The 20,906-nt window shown below is 42.1% G+C and overlaps 3 protein-coding genes across 7 annotated transcripts; 1 reads left to right on the top strand and 2 right to left on the bottom strand.

Moving 5' to 3' along the window:
* Nucleotides 1-255: 255 nt before the first annotated feature.
* Nucleotides 256-8,503, top strand: dixdc1a (DIX domain containing 1a). Of its 4 annotated transcripts, none has more exons than XM_040183791.2 (16): nucleotides 256-748; nucleotides 850-1,031; nucleotides 3,845-3,993; nucleotides 4,098-4,243; nucleotides 4,890-4,979; nucleotides 5,160-5,213; nucleotides 5,296-5,346; nucleotides 5,556-5,660; nucleotides 5,757-5,810; nucleotides 5,902-5,994; nucleotides 6,386-6,463; nucleotides 6,788-6,949; nucleotides 7,087-7,153; nucleotides 7,338-7,446; nucleotides 7,650-7,758; nucleotides 7,955-8,503. In XM_040183791.2, the coding sequence occupies exons 2-16, from the start codon at nucleotides 1,009-1,011 to the stop codon at nucleotides 8,036-8,038; spliced, it is 1,374 nt and encodes a 457-aa protein (XP_040039725.1). In that variant the 5' UTR covers nucleotides 256-748; nucleotides 850-1,008; the 3' UTR covers nucleotides 8,039-8,503. The 4 variants fall into 4 exon arrangements, with proteins under 4 accessions (XP_040039725.1, XP_077954626.1, XP_077954628.1 ...); XM_078098500.1 differs by having other exon boundaries at nucleotides 290-748; nucleotides 5,905-5,994; XM_078098502.1 differs by lacking the exon at nucleotides 6,386-6,463 and having other exon boundaries at nucleotides 290-748; nucleotides 5,905-5,994.
* Nucleotides 8,504-9,098: 595 nt separating this feature from the next.
* Nucleotides 9,099-11,081, bottom strand: pih1d2 (PIH1 domain containing 2). Of its 2 annotated transcripts, none has more exons than XM_040183769.2 (5): nucleotides 10,622-11,081; nucleotides 10,221-10,347; nucleotides 9,912-10,142; nucleotides 9,498-9,772; nucleotides 9,099-9,344 (listed from the first exon to the last, which is right to left on the bottom strand). In XM_040183769.2, the coding sequence occupies exons 1-5, from the start codon at nucleotides 10,802-10,804 to the stop codon at nucleotides 9,201-9,203; spliced, it is 960 nt and encodes a 319-aa protein (XP_040039703.1). In that variant the 5' UTR covers nucleotides 10,805-11,081; the 3' UTR covers nucleotides 9,099-9,200. The 2 variants fall into 2 exon arrangements, with proteins under 2 accessions (XP_040039703.1, XP_040039712.1); XM_040183778.2 differs by having other exon boundaries at nucleotides 9,537-9,772.
* A 67-nt stretch (nucleotides 11,082-11,148) lies between these two features.
* tmprss5 (transmembrane serine protease 5) lies at nucleotides 11,149-16,364 on the bottom strand. Its single transcript, XM_040193381.2, has 13 exons — nucleotides 16,072-16,364; nucleotides 15,129-15,267; nucleotides 14,921-15,001; nucleotides 14,337-14,450; nucleotides 13,838-13,973; nucleotides 13,502-13,615; nucleotides 13,373-13,416; nucleotides 13,037-13,199; nucleotides 12,706-12,890; nucleotides 12,273-12,371; nucleotides 12,049-12,191; nucleotides 11,799-11,951; nucleotides 11,149-11,305 (listed from the first exon to the last, which is right to left on the bottom strand). The coding sequence occupies exons 1-13, from the start codon at nucleotides 16,072-16,074 to the stop codon at nucleotides 11,297-11,299; spliced, it is 1,383 nt and encodes a 460-aa protein (XP_040049315.2). The 5' UTR covers nucleotides 16,075-16,364; the 3' UTR covers nucleotides 11,149-11,296.
* Nucleotides 16,365-20,906: the final 4,542 nt, after the last annotated feature.

Below are 20,906 nucleotides of genomic sequence, written 5' to 3'. Positions count from 1 at the left end.
CAAAGGCAGTAACAATGACACACAATACACAGTAATAACTTAAATATAAACTGCAGTAATTGTAGGCTCATGCGTGCATTCTATAAATACCAGTTCTGTTTGCTACCCTTCCTGTGTCAATATATAATTACTGTTTCACATGTTTTGGAAGGCATTTTGTTTTTATTCAAGGCTGAGACTTTTTGACAAATAAAACAAACATAGATGCATCGATCCACATGCTGGTTCCGGTTTTAGCTGCGGTGACACAACAGCACACAAAAAGGGAAAGGAGGGAGCAGCAAAAAATATCTCCCTTCTCCTCCTTCTTGTGGAGAGAGCGGTGGGGAAAGAAGGGAGGAGGAATGAGGAAGAGAGGGGGAGGGTAAACACAGCCAGACATCCACGCTCGCTGGAGAAAAGGAAGGATTGCTTCAAAGCCGGTGCGTCCGAGCAGAAGAGAAAAGGGGAGGGAGGGGAGAGGGAATAAATGCAAAAACATCGGCGGAGGGAAAAAAGGGCGAAAAGGATGCACCAGAGCTGCATCAGTTATTGTCCGCAGGGGAACAAAAAACATTGTGTTCGTGAATGGAAGCTGGTGAGCTCAAGCACAAGGCGAGTGCAATGAGGAACCAGGCAGACTTCAGCCACTGGAGCTGCTGAGCACCAATCCTCCCTCTCTCTCTCTCTCTCTCTCTCTCTCTCTCTCTCTCTCTCTCTCTCTCTCTCTCTCCCTCGCTCTCTCGCTGCCAGCTAGGACTGAGCCTTGGTATGATTTATAATCTTCTTGATTAGGATTCAGAGCTTAATGTTTCAGGAATATGCTTCTGGACAGGATTGCAACGTGCTGTTATTTGTGATTGTGCACAGTGTGCGACGTGGAGACGCCTCCGGCTGCTGCTTGCAGGGCTGCTCCCTTCCCCGCTGTCTGTGGCATTGTGTTTGGGCTATGGTCCTGGATGAGCTGCACAGCATCACCCAGATGCAAAGCTGCCACTATATGGGGGGGTTGAGGTCGTAAACACCAGCATGGGAGCCAAACAGATGAAATGGTAAGTTTTTGTGTAGCTGTTTTTTCAAATTTTGTAATTAAAATAGCACCATTCTGTCAGTCCAGCCTGCTGTGTTCTGTCTATTGAGTGCATTAGTAGCCGAGATATAAATACAGGAGATAAGACATCATCTCGATCATCTTAGCTGCACGGCATGGTGGTCTCAGTCTAATGTTAGAAATGCATATTCCTATAAGAATATGACTTGGATACCGTAACTTTGCAGGCTATTGTTCAGTGTTTACAATGCAGTAGATGTGGGTGTGTCCCTGCCTCTCTGAGCTGAGCTGATATCGCCTAGCAACCACTGTGTAGCTTCCATTACCGGCTCTTCTCTTCCATGCTTTGGAAGAAGATGGTACATTTCAAATTATATTAAAACAAATACAAGATTGTTTTATCCCACATGGAAATAAAGCTCCCTTTTGGACTGTAAACATACTTTAAAAATCCTTATCTAGATTTGGTACGGCTAACAATCAACTACTATAATCAATTCATTAACCCCTAACTAGTTATTGCGTTAAATGTCAATAACTTAATGTGGGACCACTATGGGTGTACTTTCAAGTGATTTTTTGTAGGTCTAATTACAAGGTTATTGGTAGAAATGCTTTAATAGGTAACCATCATTTTACAATTGTAGCTGGTCCACATGGGGATAGTTTTAGACACTTTGTAAGCAGTTCAGTCTTACTTCTTCAGAATAAATCTGAGGGGTCACGGCATGATAACTGTGAGCAGAAATAAGGAGAAAACAAGTTGCATGTAGAGTCAGGAGTAGAGTTGTAATGTAATAAAAAAAAATATATAGTCAAGTAAAAATGACAACATTTCCCTCTGAAGAGTAGAGAAGCAGAAGTATGATCCTGCATAAGAAATAAAAATAATAATAAAAACACTAAATAACAAATCTGCAATTAAACACATACTATAATAAATGTCCTCATAACTTTCCACCGATCCACTTTCCACTGATCAAACAATGTTAATCTGTTGCATGGAAGCTCATCTCTCGCAAATCGCACTGCTTAATCTCTGGTTTAACCCATATGTTCCTGATCTGTATGTTCTTTTGACAGCAGGGAGCCTCTAAAATTAATTTGTTAGTTTATTGAACTGCTCTCTCACTGAGACAACGATAGAGGGCACCTTAATAATGTCATTGTCTGCAGTGACAAGATTAGTCGAAGGCAGCTGCTATGATCCCCTTTCCCGAAACGCTTTGAGATAATCACCTGATAAGACACTCAGTTCATGTGTTTATGTGACCTGGTGAAATTGCTCTTTGCAAGATGATAGCTCAGTTTGGTGTAGGTTTTATGGGAATAAATTATTCTAATTAAATAGCTTTCTCACCACATACTGTAGATTCAGACAAAACTATTTCAACAACTAATAAATTGCCATTAAATGTGGTATACAGTAAATAGCAATGGTCCCCAGATGATGAATCAAAATAACTTCATAGTTGCACCACAAGGTTGACTTTTCTGTTTTTCTTGAAATATCTAAAAAATGATTGGATGTATTTTCATTAATGGTTTTAGTTTAATCATTAAACAATGTTTTCCATTCAGGGTGAATTGAAATAACTTCCCTTACCTTTCATTGTAGTGTCATCATCGGGTCAAATTGTGACTGGTCCAAACTGGTCCATTGGATTTATGGAAAAATACCTGAAAAACCTTCCAGCCTAAGCTGTACTTTGGGTTTCGGTATTAGCATCACAACAGGGTAAACTTAGAGGGTTTCCATTTGTGGTACATTAGCATTGCCATTTAAAGCATTGTGCACATTGTGCCTCAAAAAGCTGCTAGAATGGCTGCAGGATATTGTTTGTATAATTTTCGGGGAGCTGGGAGACAGAACTGGAGTTACTCCACCAAGAGGCAACATGAACTCTATAGAGGGGAAAATTCAAGCGTTGGTTTACTGTCCGTTATGGTGTTTACTTGTGCTAATGCCATTGGAGAAGCTGAAAATTCCATCCGATATAATCTAAATCTCACTGCAAATATATGTGAATAGCATGTTTAACTGAGCAAATGCAATCCCTCAGGACATTCTTTGTTTTCCAAACTGTGTTTTTTCCCACAGTAAAGTCAACAGCTATTTTCCCTCTTAGTGATTTGGGCCTGAGGAGCAGGGTGATGAACTGGGATGAGTCTCTCTTCCTTCTCTAGCATAGGGCACAGATCCGTTTCCGCAGAAACGGGCTGGTTGCTGTTTTCCCAGGCAGCCACAGAAAAAGAAAGCCTTTCTTTTTTAATTTTAAACCATGCATAAAGCCATAGGTCACAGGTCAAAGTAGCTGTATCTAATTTCTACAAACACTGCAGAGTGAAGATGACAACTGGGCTCCACCTCGGGCGTCCGGAGATGCTCTTGAGATAAAACAAGCAACACATCCACTCCAAAATCATGGGAGCATTATGTTTTGAAATTATTGCAAAAGTGGGAGCAAAGTATGTGAGGAATTTCCTTTGGGAGAAAGAGTTGTATGCATTTGTGGTTCTCCTGTGTATCTTCTGAACAGGTCTAAATCCTGTTTCTGTCATGTGTTTTCAGTAATTGTCAGTGATGCAGTGTTCATTGTAGACCCTGTGTGTTTAAATACAGCTATTGTTGAATATACTTTGCCCCGGCGTGATGAATTCAGATTTTGTACGCTCTTTGGGGAGTTTTTAAAATTGCACATCTTAATTTTATGTTACTAGGTTTATTTATTGCCATTTGGCAAGGATGCAAGCACACACATACACACACATACACACGTCCTCATTCCTGCCTGTACCCACCATCTGTTACAGCCTTAGCTCAGCCAGCCCAGCTCACTCCCCCAAAGAGGAGTATGTTATCACCCAGTCTGCTGACACCCCTAAAGAAGAAACACTGCACAATCAGTCTGAGGACCAGGGGGATGACACATCTGGGCTGACAGAGAAGAAATCTGTCACAGGTTGGTGTGCTGCACATTGACTGTTATGGAGCATGCAATTCATTTATACAAAGAAAAGGGAAAAAAAACTTCTTTGCTTCTTCTCCCCCTGAATCTCCTTCCAGAGGTTGTGTCTCTGTGTGGCTTGTGTCCCTCCCTCGGGCACCATGTGCAGGAGGAAGAGAAGTCCTGGGAGGAGCAGCTGGATGCCCACCAGGAGCAGCTGGAGAAGGAGATGCAGGAGGCGAGGAGGATGGTGTTCCGCCTACAGGTGAGGCCCGGAGATTAAACAATTAAAATAATGAACCACTGGATTTTAATACAAGCACATTGACAGAAAGTATAGATAGTGCAGATGTGGCCGAGGAAGGTAACATAACACTTACATTCTTTTAGAGGTTTAATATTTATAATCTCCAGATCAGCTGGTCAGACTGACAGTCTAATATATTTTATTCCATTGTTAAATCAATATTACCAGTATTAATATTTGAAAAAAATCGCTATGCTATTACTAATTAGTATTTACAGAAGAGGAAAATAACAAAACTTAAAAACAAAAAACTGAATTTTGATTATTCTTATTATCAAGTCAATCATGTCATCAGAATGATTTTGTATATGTAGCTCTGTATTGTATCCGGGGGTAAGAGCAGGTAAGAAGCTGAAGTATGTGTGTACTCATGCAGGCTATTCAATATTATTTCAATTTGACGCAGTTTAGATAAGTGTAATTTACCAGCTGTATCAGCTAAAATGGAAACCTTATTGTGTAGCCAAGTATAACAATCCCAAACAGCTGTATTTATAAATACACACAAATGAACCAGGCTTCTCTTCCATGTTTATTTAATTATGACCCGTCATAGGCTTTTACTCTATGGGTCTATACATGTATGTGTGTATTTTGTCCTCAGGCCTTGCTACTCCATGGCTCCCTCCCCGAAGAGGACCAGGACGGGTCTGTGAGCTTCGGAGATACCCGGGCTAACGCTGAACAGCAGCTGGTAACAGTATCTGCTCTCGCGCTAAACTCGCCAAACTAACACTTTGTCGTTATTCTGGGTGAAGTGTCAGTGCCGCCACTTCTGTTGCCCCTCCCAGAGTGGCTGTCTGCTGCCTTCTCATACGCTCTGACATTTTTCTATATACTACAACCACGCTGCTCACACCTTCTCCCTTTGAAGGTTCTGTTCCGCGGTCGCCTGGACCAAAGCACGGAGGAAGCCCTCGATCTCAAGGTGCAGTTGTTAACTGTAGTTACGTTTAATGTAGCAAAGAACCCCCTCCTCTAATCCCTCTGTCAATTTGTGTGGCTCTTAGAGGGAACTCCTGCGAAACAAACAGGAGGCACGCCACCTTCAGGCCATCAAGGTAAACCTGTTCAATATGTCTCCCATTGCGCGTGGATTGAAACGGATTAAGGGATTTAAACCAATCTATTCTACTCTCCCAGAATGATGGGACTTTATGTGTGTTTTCTTCTTTTGTGTTCTTAATTCTTTATACAGGTGATGAAGTTTAGAGGAATGCTGTTCATGTATTTGTATGCAGGTGATTGATCTCCCCCTCTTTCTTACTAGGATGCTTTACAGCAGCGCCTGGGCGTGCAGGAAGATGCTGTGCTGCAAATAAAACAGGAACTACTGAGGTCCAACATGGCTAAGGATCAGCTGGAAGTGGAAAATGTGAGACAAGTGATTATTTCCCTATGACACAATAACATATTTGACTTGACTGACCTATGATAGATGTACATCATAGGCCGATATGTCTGTTTGCAGGCGGAGCTTAAACACAGGTTGAGTGAAGGGAACAAACTACTAACTGAATATGAGGTATCGTCTTTTATTTTGTTTCAACATCAGGCAATCTTTGGGTAGATAAATGGATATGCACATTTATTTCACGTCTTTCTTGTGACAACAGCAGCAGCTCGGAAGGAAGGACAGAATACTGCAGCAGCAGCAGCAAAAGCTTGATGATGCTCAACATAAAGCACATGATGTCAACCTTGGACGGGTAAGGATCATGATGCATTTCAAGTCTTTAAACAATGTATTGTGTGTGAATGTTGTATTTAAATAATTTATCCGTAGAACATTTTCAAAAGAAAGGTTATAAGGTTCACTACTCAAAGAAGCAAATTCAATTTAAACTACTTACTAATTAATTAAGTTAAATACGAGAAGTGAATCAGCTGACAAAACACATCAACAAGACACGAAAAAAACAATTACAGCAATATAAGATAAAGGAATAGAAGATTAATTTAAATGAAAAACATTTTAATGAGAAAAGTTTTTAATAAGAAAATGAACATGGCATTTGTTGATAATAATGATTTTATAGAACAACACCAGCATAATCTGCCTAATTTACACATTTAACTGTATTGTGTTTTATTTTGCAGTCATTCAGGACTGAAAGTGCTGGTTACAATAACTCAGTGACTTCAATGTCTCCTGCAGTATTCCAACATAGTGCCCCAGTACGTAAGCTTGTTTTATATTAATCATTGATCAATACCATCCATTGCTGTTCATTTAGTCTGTTTTGATGGATTGTTGTATGGAAATAAACTCATGGTCGGAAGAGGAAAACAAATATTTTATAGTTTTGCATGAAAATAAAGAAAAGTAAAATTGATTAAAAACATGTCAAAAATATACCAAATCAGAACAATAAAATAGATCATCAGAAGACACCGAGACAGTAACTGACATTTATTGTTTTCTTGGTGAACTGGGCCTCCGTAGTTCTTGCCTCTCAATGTGAAAAAGGGGAGTGTGTTTATAGAAGCTGTTTGTGTCAGGGGGAAGAGCTGCAGCTGGTCAGGGAGGCACTGCGCAGTCTGAGGGACAGCTTCTCTGGCCATGACCCCCAGCATCACACCCTGGACACCTTGGAGCAAGGCGTGGCCAGTCTCATGGACCGATTACTCACTTTGGACAGCCAGCGCAGACAGGACAGAGGAGTACGCACTCTCACTCGCGCAAACACACGCGTGTCATTTATGTGAAGTAATCTTAATAGGTGGCAGCTCATCTGTCACCTGATGAGTGAGAAATGCACATCATATTGGTTTCCGTGAGTAATTGTGTCTCCCTCCAGGAGGAATTTAAATCCCCGGGACGCAGAGCCAACTCGGCGGACCGTGACTCCTGGCCCCAGAGCTCAAGTGAGACAAACAAAACCCTTGTTGGTTTAGGATTCGTCATCTCAACTCTGGTTGTTGAATCAAACTGTGCTGTGATTTTACACTTGCTACGTATGGAGGGGCATTATTGGCTCTGTGGCCACAGCCAGTTTGCACTGGCAGGTTGTGAACAACTGTATTTGTTGTTTCCTGTGATTATTTCCAGAAATGGCGCACTCGCTCAGCAGCCCGGGCCTAGACACCACCGTGTGCACTAAAGTGCTCTACTTCACCGATCGCTCGCTCACTCCGTTTCTGATTAACATCCCAAAAAGGTGAAAATAAAGACACTTTATACAGCAGTGTTATTGCTGTTCTGGTTAGAGCTGCATGCAGAGCACACATGGCTTGATTTTAAATCGCGCAAGCTTCGTATAGCTTGAATATCTGTGCTGGTTAGATGTTTATTTTAGAATAGGCTTAATGTCTGGGTGGGTGTATGTGTGCATCTGTCATGGCTGATGGTGTGCTCTCACAGGCTGGGCGAGGTGACGCTGCGAGACTTCAAAGTTGCTGTGGACAGACACGGCAGTTTCAGATACCACTTCAAGGCCCTCGACCCGGAGTTTGGCACAGTGAAAGAAGAGGTAGAAGTGAAAGTCAAAATTAACCACTACTAATTTTACAACTTCAGCTTTCAAATATAAAATGTCTGTTTTGGAGTAAGCCGTGCTAATAGTAGCACTGCAGGAGGGCCAAGTAGTCCTTTTCATTGTCTGTCCGGACCTTTGTACGTTATAGATGAAAGTGGTTCTCAGATGCTTTTGGATGTTGAATGTTCAGGTATTCCAAGACGGAGCAGTCGTGCCTGGCTGGGAAGGGAAGATTGTAGCGTGGGTGGAGGAGGACCATGGAGAGAGGAGGTAGAGCCCAAATACCACAGATCACCGCTACAAACCTCAGTTCTCACTGGACCAGGATTTCACAGAAAATACTCGTGAGGCCATGATAGAAAAGCATGATGCCAATAACTGGGACCAATCGATTTACACCGTTTTCCTACGAAACCATGTTTTCAAAGTGAATGTTTCATGTAAAAGTAATTTCACCTGACATTTGTGTAAGCCTACTACTTTTTTAAGGGAATTGTTTTCTCTAAATGAATTTGTGGAGCTACCAATTAATAGTAAGCAGTGCCACACTGGAAACTGACAATGTAGAAATTGCAATTTACAATAAATAACAAGTTTTTCTCTAAAAGGCTTTTATCGCTGATAGTATTCAAACCTTGACATAAGTGTTTTGTGACTTTTGTCCCACGTTCCGGATTGCCAAACAGTGATGTTGCTCTTCATCAATGTTGATGTTTTAATAAACATGAATTATCCCATGGATCATTTTGTTGTCAATTACTCCCCGGGCTTACGGTAATGACATTGTACATCAGCTCCTAGCCATTAACACCTCCACTCATACACCCACACATTTATAAACACAACCCACAGTTTTTTTATTTATGTCAATTATTTTTTGGGGTTAAGAATTACATTTGCTGTTGCAGATCAACCCACACAGCACTAAGGGACACAGAGGGATATTTGTTTCAGTAAAAACATCATTTGGATGCGGAAGAAAATCACTTTAACGTTCGCGAGTCTTTTTCGTTGCATAGCAGCAGGTTTTTGTTTTGTTTTTCACTTTGCAGCCTGATCTCCAAAACCTGTTAGTAAAAATGTAAACAAAAATCTTGAAGATACAAATTCGTAGTGATACATACTAAATAAATACGGACTGGCACCTGATGACGTCACCCTATTCAAAGTGAAAGGGGACCTGCACCCCGTAAAGTCTAACGATGTAAAATAAACGTGTTATGATTGCATTTTTAACGAGAAATCAATCTTGTTAAATGTAAGATTACAATACTAACTCTAACCCCCTTAAAAAATCCAACATGGCGGAGAGACGTTCACTCAAGAATCCAAGATATTGTCAGGGCCAGAATTTAATTTAGCCTTACAATCGCAGTTTCTTTGGCTTATTTCCAGCACAACAAGTAACTTCTGTGTTTATTTGTCTCTCCCTATAGTCAATTAGTTAAAACAACATCCACTTTTAAAGTAAGCCTTCGTGTTTTCTTGTTAAAAATGGCAGTTGCAGTGTCTTCAATCACGGTTTTGGGGAATTCCAAAAGCAAATGGTAGACGTCCTCCACCTCAAGTAGGACGTCGTCCTGTAAGACAAAAATACACTCAGCACACTGTCTGGCTCGTAAATGTAGAAAGAGCTTTATGTATTTTTTATTAAATTCAACAACGGAATGACACATACTGGATTCTAAAGTGGTTTATTGTAAGCGTCCCGAGGTGAGTGAATAACCACTAACCTTGGAGATTCTCAGCTGGCACTCTGACATGGAGCGTACCTTTGGCAGATCCACTGTCAGCTCCATGCTGTGAGCACTTCCGACTATATTGGTCTTCACCTCAAGTTGATACTTTGGCTTCTCAGGCTGCACAAATGTAGTTGAGATGACCTGGATCAAATTAGTCTTTTTGTGCTCTGCAGGTCTGGAGATGATTTGACCTGCTGGCTCCTTGTGTTGATTCTCAGACCGTAGAGAGGAGATTTGCTGAAGAAGGGCAGAAGGGTCCTGAGTAGCTATGAAAAAAAACCATTATGGGTCATAAAAAAACTGGTCGAAGGTGAAAGATGATACAACTAAGGTGGCCAAAGGGGAAATAGTTCTATCATAACGGGCTTGTAGCAGGTTATTGATGTGTGAGACATATTGCTCTACCTATGTCCGGTTGGCTCGACGTGTTGGACCACTGCTCATACCCGAGTCGGCGGCGCACGTCCTCTGGGCTGCTTTTTGGGCTGCAGTTGACGACAGTGTAATGCTGCGATAAACTCATCCCATGCTGCTGCCGGGCAAAGCCCACGGCCAGTGTATGCACTTCTCTTTTGTCCTTCTTACTTTCCTGTAGCACTGCAGGGTTTAATGCCACATCCAACACAGAGTACCAACCTGCAGAGGGAGGATAAGAAAGCATTTTTTTTCTCTCTGATGTAACAGCTTGTAACGCTGCACAGCTTTATCATTTACCTTGACGTTCATCTGTGTCAGTTTCCAGTTTTCCTGCACACGCTGGCAAAGCCATGCTGGGATCTCGAGGCGCGGGAACGCGTTTCCAGCGGCATATGTTGATGAACAGTGACCCTTTCTTCGGCTCCTGTCGAGGACACAGATGTGCCGCCTGTCAAAACACACCCAATCTCTACGCTATAAACGTACACGGCTCTGACAACTCTGCTAGATGAAGCTTTTTTTTTTTTACTAGTGGATTTAAACTGTGGTTAGTGAAAATATTTGGTTTGCTCATCGTTATTGAGTCTTTACCAGGTTCTGAGACAAATAAGATCTCCACGCAGCTAATGTGAGACTCCCTTCTTTAATTGAAATGTTTATCAGGAGAAGAAAGATGTGCTTATTTAAAGCTAACTTACCAGTATTTCAGTGCATAAACATGAGTCGAGTTCAGGAGGTGAACAAAACTCAGCTCCTTCCTTCATCTGCTTCTTGATGAACTCATCGTATGCAGCAGGGTCACTTTGAGAAAGATCATCCAGGATCGACCAGAACTGGTTCACCTGCTGAAAAACATCCGGTGTACTTCCAGTAGACGACATCGTGAGGTGACGAGCTACTCCCGTTAATGAACTACGGTAACGTTATGACGTTATAGGTAACGTTAGCTGACTTTAGTTAACTAACGTTAACTAGGCAACGTTAGCTAAGTAACGTTAGTTGATGCTAGTGAGTAGGTGTTAGAAAAAAACAGCTTGTCTGCAGTGTTCCAAACAGATGTTTTTCTTGAAATAGACTCTAAAACATCTGTCCGCTTTGTAAACGCTAGCTAACTAGCAGCTGTCGCTAGCTTGTCTTATGTTTGTCAGTTGCTATGGAAACTTGATGAGACGCACCAACTGGTAGATCCGCCACTCAAGAAAAAAAAACACGGGACACAGTTTCATAAGAGCGATTATATATATTAAATACATGAACAGTATAACAGAAAAATGCATATTGATGTCTTCAGCCAGTCTCATCATTTAACGGACATATAACGTAAAAATATCAAGTTTCAAACGTAGCATCGTGTTGTTCTTCATGGCGCCTCCTCAGTAATTCTGCATGAAGAAAAAACGTATTAGCAAGCAGTGCAAAACATGTGCTTATAATCTATTGTAGGCTACGTTTTTCAAATCCTTGCTGTTGCTAGTGATAATCATGGCTGTGTATGAAATGTAACAAACATTTGTCTGCAGTGAAGTGAGAAACGTCCTCTTCTTTTATAAAAACACCACATCATTTGTAATATATTCTGCATTTAATCAGAGGAACAGAAGCATTAAGGCTACTGATGGCACAGAAGAATGACCGCCTTCCGTTTAAACAAACGGGACTGTTACTTGTTATTATAACTGCAACGTAAAACTTAAAAATGTTTTGGACTAATCAATGAATGAATAAAACTATAACTAGATTAATCAGTGAGAAAATAGTGTTTAGTTGCCGTCTTACTCTAGTCTTACCCATAATGCATCATATTTTGCCAGATGATCATATGTTGTTTAATATCATCATATGCTAAGTTTAAAATTAGTAAAAAGTTTTGTCTACCTCAATCATGTCATAGATCCAGCCCAAGAATTCAGCTACTTTGGTGTAAACTCCTGGATGGTTGGGTTCAGCACAGCCTGTCCCCCAGCTGACGACCCCTACCAGCCTCCACACATTTTCCTCCTGGCAAACCAGAGGACCACCGCTGTCGCCCTGGAGAAGTAGGCACCAACACCATCACCAACAAATGGTTTGAGAGAGGATCTTTATAACACCCTGCAAGGTAGTTTTTCAAAAACCCATCTCTGACCTGGCATGCGTCCACTTTCCCTTCTGTGTATCCTGCACAAAGCATCCGCGGTGTGATCTCTCCATTGTACATGCAGGAGCTGTTGCACTTCTTTGTGCTTATTATGGGAACTGGGGCTTCTTTCAGAGTGTCAGGGGAGTGAACTGATCGAGAAGATATGAAATGAACGCTGGCAAACTCTGTCATCATGTGTGAATTAGACTTGCAGTCGAGTAGCTTCTTACCACCATCAGGCTGTGTGTATCCCCATCCAGAGATCCAGCACTGGGTCCCTCCTGGAAGATCATAGTTGTACTGAGGCAAGCAGATGGGCCGAATTGTGTCTAGTTAAAGGGAATATTAATATAAACATCTTGGATACAGGAATGGATGACTCTGTTTTTGTATTTATATAATTTCTATTGTTATTAGAACATATATATATCATACTTTCCTCTCTTATAGCTGTGTCTTTTGGGTCTAATTAGCAATGTGTGTTTTCTAGCAATTTGTGTAATAAGCCTGTATGGAAATCAACTGCCACAGACTTGTGAGTTGTGTCCTCACAGCCAATTCACCTCCTGAACTCAATACACATCTTAGGGGTTGATGTTGTGTCATTGGGCGGCTCCTGTCTCGTTTGTCTGCAAAAGCTTGCAATGAGCCTCCCGCGCTTACCTGAGAAATTCAGCGGGGTCCGCAGTTTCATCAGGGCTATATCACTGTCGTGGCTCCTGTGGTTGTAGTTCTTGTTGTAAATGATCTTCTCCACAGCGTATCCTCTGTGCTGAGCCATTTTAGCCGAGCTACGGGTGACGATACCCGCGTAGACCACCCAGCTGGATACCTGAGGTAGCCTGTAGCTGACATTTGAGAAAAGAGAAGCCAAGGTAGACACTTATGAGAGAGACTTGTTGTGTGTCCACTTTGGTGCAGCTATTAATGGCTGATTATTCTCTTTCCAACGTAGCCCCAGACCTCTAAGTGCTAGTAAGGTCAGCTGTCTTACTTGTGCACACAATGGGCAGCTGTAACTACCCATTGACTGGTGATGATGGAGCCTCCGCAGGTGTGACGGTTGCTGTAGTAGAGGCTGACCTGCCAGGGCCACCTGCCCAGCGTGGCTTCGACTCCCCCGATTATCCTGGGCAACTTTGCTCGTGTCCCACACTCTAGTCAGAGATCCATTCATCAAAAAGCAGTTGGATTGGTCAGAGAGTGCTGTAGCAAGTGGGATCATTCTCTCTGTCTGCCGCTGATATGAAGCTTTTTTGTGAAGTGTGTTTTATAGAGCTATCGGGCTCGGTTTTTGTTCCAATGTCGAACGAAAAGTTTGAATGCTCACCAAAACATTGCAAGGCGATAACTTTCCCTGTGATACAGTTCCCCCTAAAGGAAAAACAAAGTTGTGTAACTAATGATGCAAAATTGTTTTCTCTGCATCACGAGGTTGATGTCGGCCAAAGTGCCTCACCTGACTTGCCACATATTTTCCAGATTGCTCTGGTGTCCTGAGGTAATTTGTATGAAGCCATCATTATAGTTTGGCCCAATATCAGTAAGATTCACTCCTTTATGCTTGGTCAGTCTGGAGAAAATATGCAAAATGCAGACAGTAAGTGTTAAGATCATTCAGGCTCACAACGTGAAAAGGAAGATGGCAACTTATGTGTAGACAGATCATAACTAAACTGAGCCTTCAACCCGGGTAAAACATGCTAAGAACAGACTAAAAGACAGCGAGCGGATCCTCCAGTCTCATGCTGTGTCCAGGGCCGACGCAGGAAGTGATCCCAGCAGCAACGCCTACCTCAGAGAACCGAGCTGTCTGCAGACCATTGTTCCCAGTGAAGAGTTCCACCTCTCGTAGCACACTGGTAGCCAGGTGGGCAGGTTCCCCAGCTGAATCTCCAGGAGGGAGTTCTCTGGGCTGATCCTGTAAAACACTGAACCTGATTGATTGAAAATCCCTCCAGAGACGAGCTCTCAGTAAACAAGCGTCTTCTACGAGTGGCACAAGATTAGGCAAAACCCGAGCATCTATGCTAATGTGGTCAATAGAAACAAATCATTATGTGCAATGTCAACATGTCAGTCAATGGGCATCTCTCAGGAGTCAACAAGGGCAACAAAAAGCTGCTGTTGCATTTGCTACTGTTTCTGCTGAAAATCCCTCTAAAGATGCACCATGAGTCACTGCGATGAACCGTAATAATAATATGCAACCACACACGCATGCACTGCTAATTCATAAATCGGTGGAACAAATGCTGGTCTTCTAACAAAGAGAGAGATGAGGAAACACAGACCTTTCCTGGGGTCAGAGATAAAGATATCTTCTGACACATTGCAGAAAGACGTCTCCTTTGTGTCCCCAAGTCCCGCTGGACTTTGGGAGTAGGAAGGCCTCAGTAGTAGTTTCACTACATGTAGATAAAGATGTAATTAAAGTCTTTCAATTATGTGTTTGATTCTATTAAATGTTACCAGATTATCTAAATTAGGAATTAGGGGGGAAGATCCGGTGACTAGAAAAGAAGCTCACTAAAAGAATGACTGGTCTTGTATTTTTGACTGTTCCAGAAAGCTTCTCAAACAGGTAAATGTGCTTCTGAAGACATTTTTATCTTATTTCATTTTTTTGTGTTATCCAGATAAAACAAGCAATGAGGAAAGTTCTTCACAGTAATAGCCCAATAAAAAAAAGCCTTACAAAAGCTGATTTTATATTTTCCCCAAAAGTCCAGTGTCATCAGTGCTCTGCTGTGAGCTGGAAAGGTCAGTGTAACTATAACTAGATCATATAAATAGACTTTTGCACATTTCGTTTCAGCTGTTCACACGTGCTAATATACGGTGCTAATTTACTGATTCTGTCTCAACGATGACTCACCTAGAAACCAGACACCTACAGCTAAGCCTCCCAGTAGTCCGACCGCACACACTGCTGCCAGCAGCTTCACCAGCCTGTGAGCTGAAGCAACAGTTAACTGGAGTCACTGCCTCCGGATCCCAGTTAGGAAAATATTTTAACTGCATCGGTGACTCAAGACTGCCGTCTTACTTGTAGGCCCACCGAGTGGTGCGCCACGGAAGCTTACCGTGACTCGTGCAGTGAATCCCTCGCAGGCGGCCCCAGACTCCCTGCGTAGCTGCAACTCCCGCTGTTTTCTCTGAATGAAAAGGATGGCGATGAGCCGCCGGGTTCTCAATCACTGACAATGGGTCTTCATCAAGACTCTATAAGAAGTACAGTCAGCACGTCAGACCTTATTTGCAGCTTGTTCCTGTTTGTTAAAATCTTGGCGAGTTTGCTTGTCACAACAACTGCCTGCTGACCATCTGCTCCTAAAGAGCAGTGCACCTATCAGGCTCTGACAGATTGAATTAATAATACTGGAATCTTGAATATCAACCATCACTCAGAGCAGAGCAGTAGATGTGCCCAGGTGTGTGTGTGTGTGTGTGTGTGTGTGTGGGTGTGTTTGTTTATACATCTCTTTAGTGTGCAAAGTGTAATCAGCAATTTGAAGTCTGTTTTACAGACTCCTACGACACATTTGGATTTTAAGCTGTGTGTTTGTATTGGGCTTACTCTCCAAAGCTGAAGAAGCTATTTCTTTAAGCGACATATATTATTACAGCCAACGCATGAGAGCTCTTCACAGATTCAGACTAGATATTATACATTTACAGTACAAAATCCATCTGAATGAATGGCTCAGCATCTGCTCTTTTGCGTTGCTATGGCACTTGAGTGTAGCTAAACATGGATTTCTGGATAACTATTTGGCATGAATTGCATAAAGTGCGAGCACTTAAGATATTCTCAACAGCTGCGCGGCGTGGGTCATTTGATGCATATGAACGTCGTTTTAAAATGCGACAGAAACACGTGTGAACCAGTTCTGAAGTGAAAGCTACATGTGAAACTGCAGCCGCTCTTGTGATCCGGGATGGTGCGGGTGAGAATGTGACAGAGGTGTTGTTGTCCGGGTTGCACACGGATGGAGCCGGTTGTGTTGAATATTTTGTCTTTCTTACCATGTTTTCCTTGGGTACAGTCCTGAGGAAAAGGAAGTGGTATCCGTGATCATCTGTGTGCCTCTGCTGGAGGCAGAGAGGTCCGTCCTGCTTGCCGTTGATGCACCATTTGCCATTTAACAGAATGCAACTCTGGATTTTCCCTTCACAAAGAGACAATGAGGTCAGCAGCAGTGCAGAGAATGAGGCTGTTGTTTGTCCGGGGGGGTCATGGGGCCCGTCGAAGCAAGCTGAACCGGGTCTTTGTAGGGGGGGAGCATCTCCAGAGATACCTCCAAGCTGACTATTGACAGAACACCAGGTGTTGCTAGGTAACACTTTTTACCTGTGCCAAAAGATGTTATTGCCTGACAGTTGGTGGACTCAGAGAAAAGGTCATTATTGCAGATTGTTGAAAAGCCTCATATCATGTCAATCCCCGTCATTTGGAATCCAAAACGATCGTCCCTCAACACTCAAAAACAAAATGAAGTCATAAAGTCTGCCTGATGACAGATGAGGCTTTCTCCTCGCATGTCTGTTTCTATCAATATTAATGTTTTAGGTATAGCAGTAAAGGTAGCTGAAGGAGCTTTAAAATTGACCAATTAACTCTAAGAATAATGAGAATAATTATCAACTCAGATGTGCTGTTTGAAAATAGTGATGAAGTTGTTAGACATATAAATGACCTCTCAGAGAAAACATTTTTTTGTTGAAAATAAATTATTCATACGATCCTTAACAGTAAATAAATACATAATACAAATTTGTAAATTAATCTCCTGCATGCGAGGGATTAGTCAGTCCCTCATACTTGAGTCCAGGTGAACGGAACAGATGCCAGATAGAAAATTCCTCCTTGTCCAAATGTCGAATCCGAATCCAACAAATGGTTCAGATCTATTTGTCTCATCTAACAGGAGCCATATCGAATTATTTGGCTGTCAAGCACAGAAAAATTAGCACTCAAATTACAAATGATGGAGCAACAGCCAAAATTCATATCACCAGGGTTGTGAGGTTAATAATGTTGGATAATATTAGCATTGGGCTTAATTGTTTCTTGTAAGAGGCAAACAAAGAGAAAAGGGAACATAGACGCTGTTAATTCATTTTCAAAGGGATTTGATGTCTCCCTCTTCTGGCGAAATTAGTTTTCTCTGACAGCCAGTTAACAGTGATTTAAAGAGCTGCCATTCAGTTTGTTAGAAAATATCTGGCCGTGTATGAATCCATTACCATCCGGGGATAATCATGTATCTGATCAGTTCTTCCACTGTGATTATTTGTTACTCATGGGTTCTTGTTTTGTGGCCTAATACAAAGTAAGGAATATAAAAAATTGCCTCAGCCAAATACTTTTAATAATAGCAATTTGGATTCTCTTTAAATGGTATGAATATTGCGTGTTCCTTCTTTTTTGTGCTTCTTGATCCTATTTGCTGGTGAATAGTACTCGAAGGGTTCAAACATACTTCACTTCACAACAATTTAGGCCCTTTTCTTCATTATCTTAATGATGTAATTGACTGGAGAAGTAACTAGACACTGACACAAAATATATACCATATGCCATTATTTGACGTTAACCAACTGATTGCAACACACTTTTCAATAACAGCAACAGTATACCAGCACGGTGTGCCAGAGTGGCAGAGGCCCAGTGTGGACGTCACGTATTCGTGTAACACAGCCCCCCGTGGAGAGGCTGGCTGCAGCCCAGGTTGGATTTGGATTTCTCTCTGCTCAGAGGGTGAATCACTCTCCCTCTTACGTGCAGTAGGATTATATCAGCTTCGCTCTTATCTCAGCCAGTCGTGTATTTGCCTCTAAGTGTCCGAACCTTCAAAATCAGATCAGCGAACTTGATTGGATATCCCGCATTCAGCTTTAAGCGAGCTGAAAAGAGGGACGTGCTTAATGCCAAAGTCCCGCCCACTAAAGGATTCACGACTGACTCGTTGATGTCTGAGCTATCAGGAAAGTTGGGCTTTTGATGCTGTTGGCCATGAACTCTCAGCAGAGGCTGCCATTAAGGGTTGGAATACCCTCTGTTAATAACGTTAACATCGAAGTTGAAAGAAAATGCTGAAATGTATCATTGTATGATTGCTTGACAGGTCTTTTTTGTTACACAGGCCCATAGAGAACGTGCAGTGTAGCATTTCCTTTAAACCTGCCTTCCTTTTCCTGCGTTCCAGCCCTTAGTCCGGTCTCCTCAGACTCTACAATCAGATTAAAAAGGGATCCAGCTGGATTCAGATACTAGTGCATTTTAAAACCTTTTTGGACCCAATGATTCAAATAACATGTGTTTATTCCAGGAAGTTATTTCCACTTAAAAGAAGTTGGTCCATGAGTTACACACATGTCTTTCCCAAAGTCAGTCTATGGGGGAGAAAAAGTATTTTTGGTCCCTCTGATGCGTGAATGACACAGAAATCTTAATTCCACCATTTGGCCACCATGTAAAATCAGCTTTAACGCTCGGCGCTTCGTCCTGGGGGCTTGAGTCAGATTTAATCCTCCATCCTTGGACATATCCAAACCAAAGCAGAGGGGACGATTATTTACAACTATTATTTGGAGCTTTTCGTATTATATGAATATCTTTTTCAAAGATTACACAACAGACATTTGAATGTGCCGAAGCATGGCTGAGGTTGTTGGCTGTGCATGTGTGCAGTGTCATGACACAAGTCAACTGTAAACCTCACACACACACACACACACACACACACACACACACACACACACACACACACACACACACACATTGCCAGACTCCCTCCTCCACGCTTCAGTAATGCTCTGATTGGTTGGTCCTTGCTGGATGTTATCTTTGGTAGCATACTGCACTCTTGTGGCAGATGAAGGACTTTTATGATGCGGTGAAAGGAAACATGATGAAGAGACATTTAAAAAAATTGTAGCTCCATGTATTATTTCAGCAAATCCATGATCATGGCTACAAAATGGATAAATAATATCCATTCTGTAATATGTTGAGGGTCACAAATAATAAATAATGAAAAGAACATTTTTCTTTTTAGTTTTGGGAAATTATATGGAGCAGTATTTTGTAAATAGACAAAAATACATCGGCAACCAGTCTGAAGATGCCATTGTGCTGCTTCATCATAGTGGCTAACTGGTGTGCAGTTGTGTCCATATCGATCGTGGCAGGATGAATGAATAGCTGTCATGTATGTGTTTGTGTCTTGTCTCGTAGAGCCTAATGAGAGTGAGGGTGGGTTTATGTGCACAGCGGCTCCTGACCAGATGGTGGGTAATGTGGTTTGGTTTAGCTGCCCACCATGCTCACTCTAATTAAACAGAGGAGATAACATTAGGCGTGGCTCCCACTCAATCTGCTCCACCGCCGAGTGTCGCCTTGCGCTGAAGGCGGGGTGGAGATTGAAGGTGGAGGGGTTACAGAGTTAAAACGACACATGTACTGTCATGCTAAAGTCCTTTTCTTTGAAAGGAAATGAACTCTTTTGGAAGGTCGAAAGGATGCTCCCGTCTAGACGGTTGAACTATCCAAACACTTTTTCCAACTGCTTTTAAGTCTGTAAATCGAGGCAAATAACCCCACTCACAGACACTGTGCCTACTACTCACTCACAAGTACCTACTTAATAACCAAATATTGAAATGACGTCCATAAAAGAATCTGTGGCGGCGTGGTTTGGCTCACCTGCAGAGGGGGCAGGGTGGAGGGGTTGCTCAGGGAACTGCGCCAGGTGGAGGCGTAATTGGCCTCAGCTGCATCAGGTTATCAGGTCAATTCTGTCTCTCCCCTGTAAAAAACAGCAGCGGCGATCCGGCGGGGGAAGAAGGTGGACGGAGAAATACTCACATTAGTTGCGACGGTATTGTGATATTAACAATGAAGTGTGTGTGTGTGTGTGTGAGTGTGTGTCCGCCTCTTCAACCCCCACAAGACCTGAATAGACAATCGATGGGGAAAATGAATTTGGTTTTTACTACAAAAAACTGTTTTTATTAAAGGAAACAAACATTGAGCCTTTTCTGAAATTTCTGTTTGAATGAATGAAGTAGGTCGATACTGTGCTTTACATCAATGCAGCACTTTCTGAGTCATTGTTTTGCCAAAACTTGCTGACATTCTGTCGAGTCTTAAGAAGCTCTTCTTCTTGAGCTGCATTTGCTGACGCATGCAGCTGAAGACGGTTCAAGTGAAAAGGCTTCTGACCTTTAAAAAAGAAAGAATCTCCTCGCAACAATAACACTTAGCGCTGTATCTTGTCAAATCTGAGAGTAACATTAATAGTAAAATATACATGGCAAACATCATTTTATGTAGCAGAAGTCAGATACATATCTGCAAAATTAAGTTAGCTGAAAAAATTCACACATTTTTGTAAAGAGAAAACACTGCAGCCCGGAATGTGGCCGTAAATGCTGGTAGTACTTATAAACAATAAGAGGTTTTGCCTGCGCAGTGTCGTGCAGGACGCAGTGGCAGACCTATTGGACTGATTATTAGCACCTTTCACATCTGGGATAAAGCACAGGCCAGCTGTGGTTGTGGCAGAGTGCCATCAGAGGTCACCACAGAGCCAGGAGTGACTCTGGCTGTTTGCCAGTTGCCCAGCTGACACATTAACACCATAAACAGCTTGAGACTGTGAAGGTTTATGTCAGAAGCAAATACACCGTCAAGAGGGATCAGCAGCATTGCCTTTAATTCCAATGATAATTGACAAGGCCAAAGCTGTAATGGTGAAATATTCAGTTAGGACCACAGAGACTGTGGAGAGTCAGATCAGTGATTACTGGCTAATGGCAAAACCAGAATGTCTAATGGGTCTTAAGAAGTACGATCA

This window comes from Gasterosteus aculeatus, chromosome 1 (assembly GCF_964276395.1).
Source record: "Gasterosteus aculeatus chromosome 1, fGasAcu3.hap1.1, whole genome shotgun sequence".
NCBI lineage: Eukaryota > Metazoa > Chordata > Actinopteri > Perciformes > Gasterosteidae > Gasterosteus > Gasterosteus aculeatus.
The sequence above is the reverse complement of the archived record's forward strand: the minus strand, read 5'-3'. Positions and strand labels throughout refer to the sequence as shown.

Coding starts and splice junctions, on each gene's coding strand:
- pih1d2 (XM_040183769.2), bottom strand. CDS start 10,804: ATGTCGTCTACTGGAAGTACACCGGATGTTTTTCAGCAGGTGAACCAG. Junction 10,143..10,220: donor TGACACAGATGAACGTCAAG/GTAAATGATAAA, acceptor CTCCCTCTGCAG/GTTGGTACTCTGTGTTGGAT. Junction 9,345..9,497: donor GCCAGCTGAGAATCTCCAAG/GTTAGTGGTTAT, acceptor TTTGTCTTACAG/GACGACGTCCTACTTGAGGT.
- dixdc1a (XM_040183791.2), top strand. CDS start 1,009: ATGGGAGCCAAACAGATGAAATG. Junction 4,980..5,159: donor CTAACGCTGAACAGCAGCTG/GTAACAGTATCT, acceptor CTCCCTTTGAAG/GTTCTGTTCCGCGGTCGCCT. Junction 7,759..7,954: donor TTGGCACAGTGAAAGAAGAG/GTAGAAGTGAAA, acceptor TTGAATGTTCAG/GTATTCCAAGACGGAGCAGT.
- tmprss5 (XM_040193381.2), bottom strand. Junction 13,200..13,372: donor TATCGCCTTGCAATGTTTTG/GTGAGCATTCAA, acceptor ATCTCTGACTAG/AGTGTGGGACACGAGCAAAG. Junction 12,372..12,705: donor GACCCCGCTGAATTTCTCAG/GTAAGCGCGGGA, acceptor CCCTTTAACTAG/ACACAATTCGGCCCATCTGC.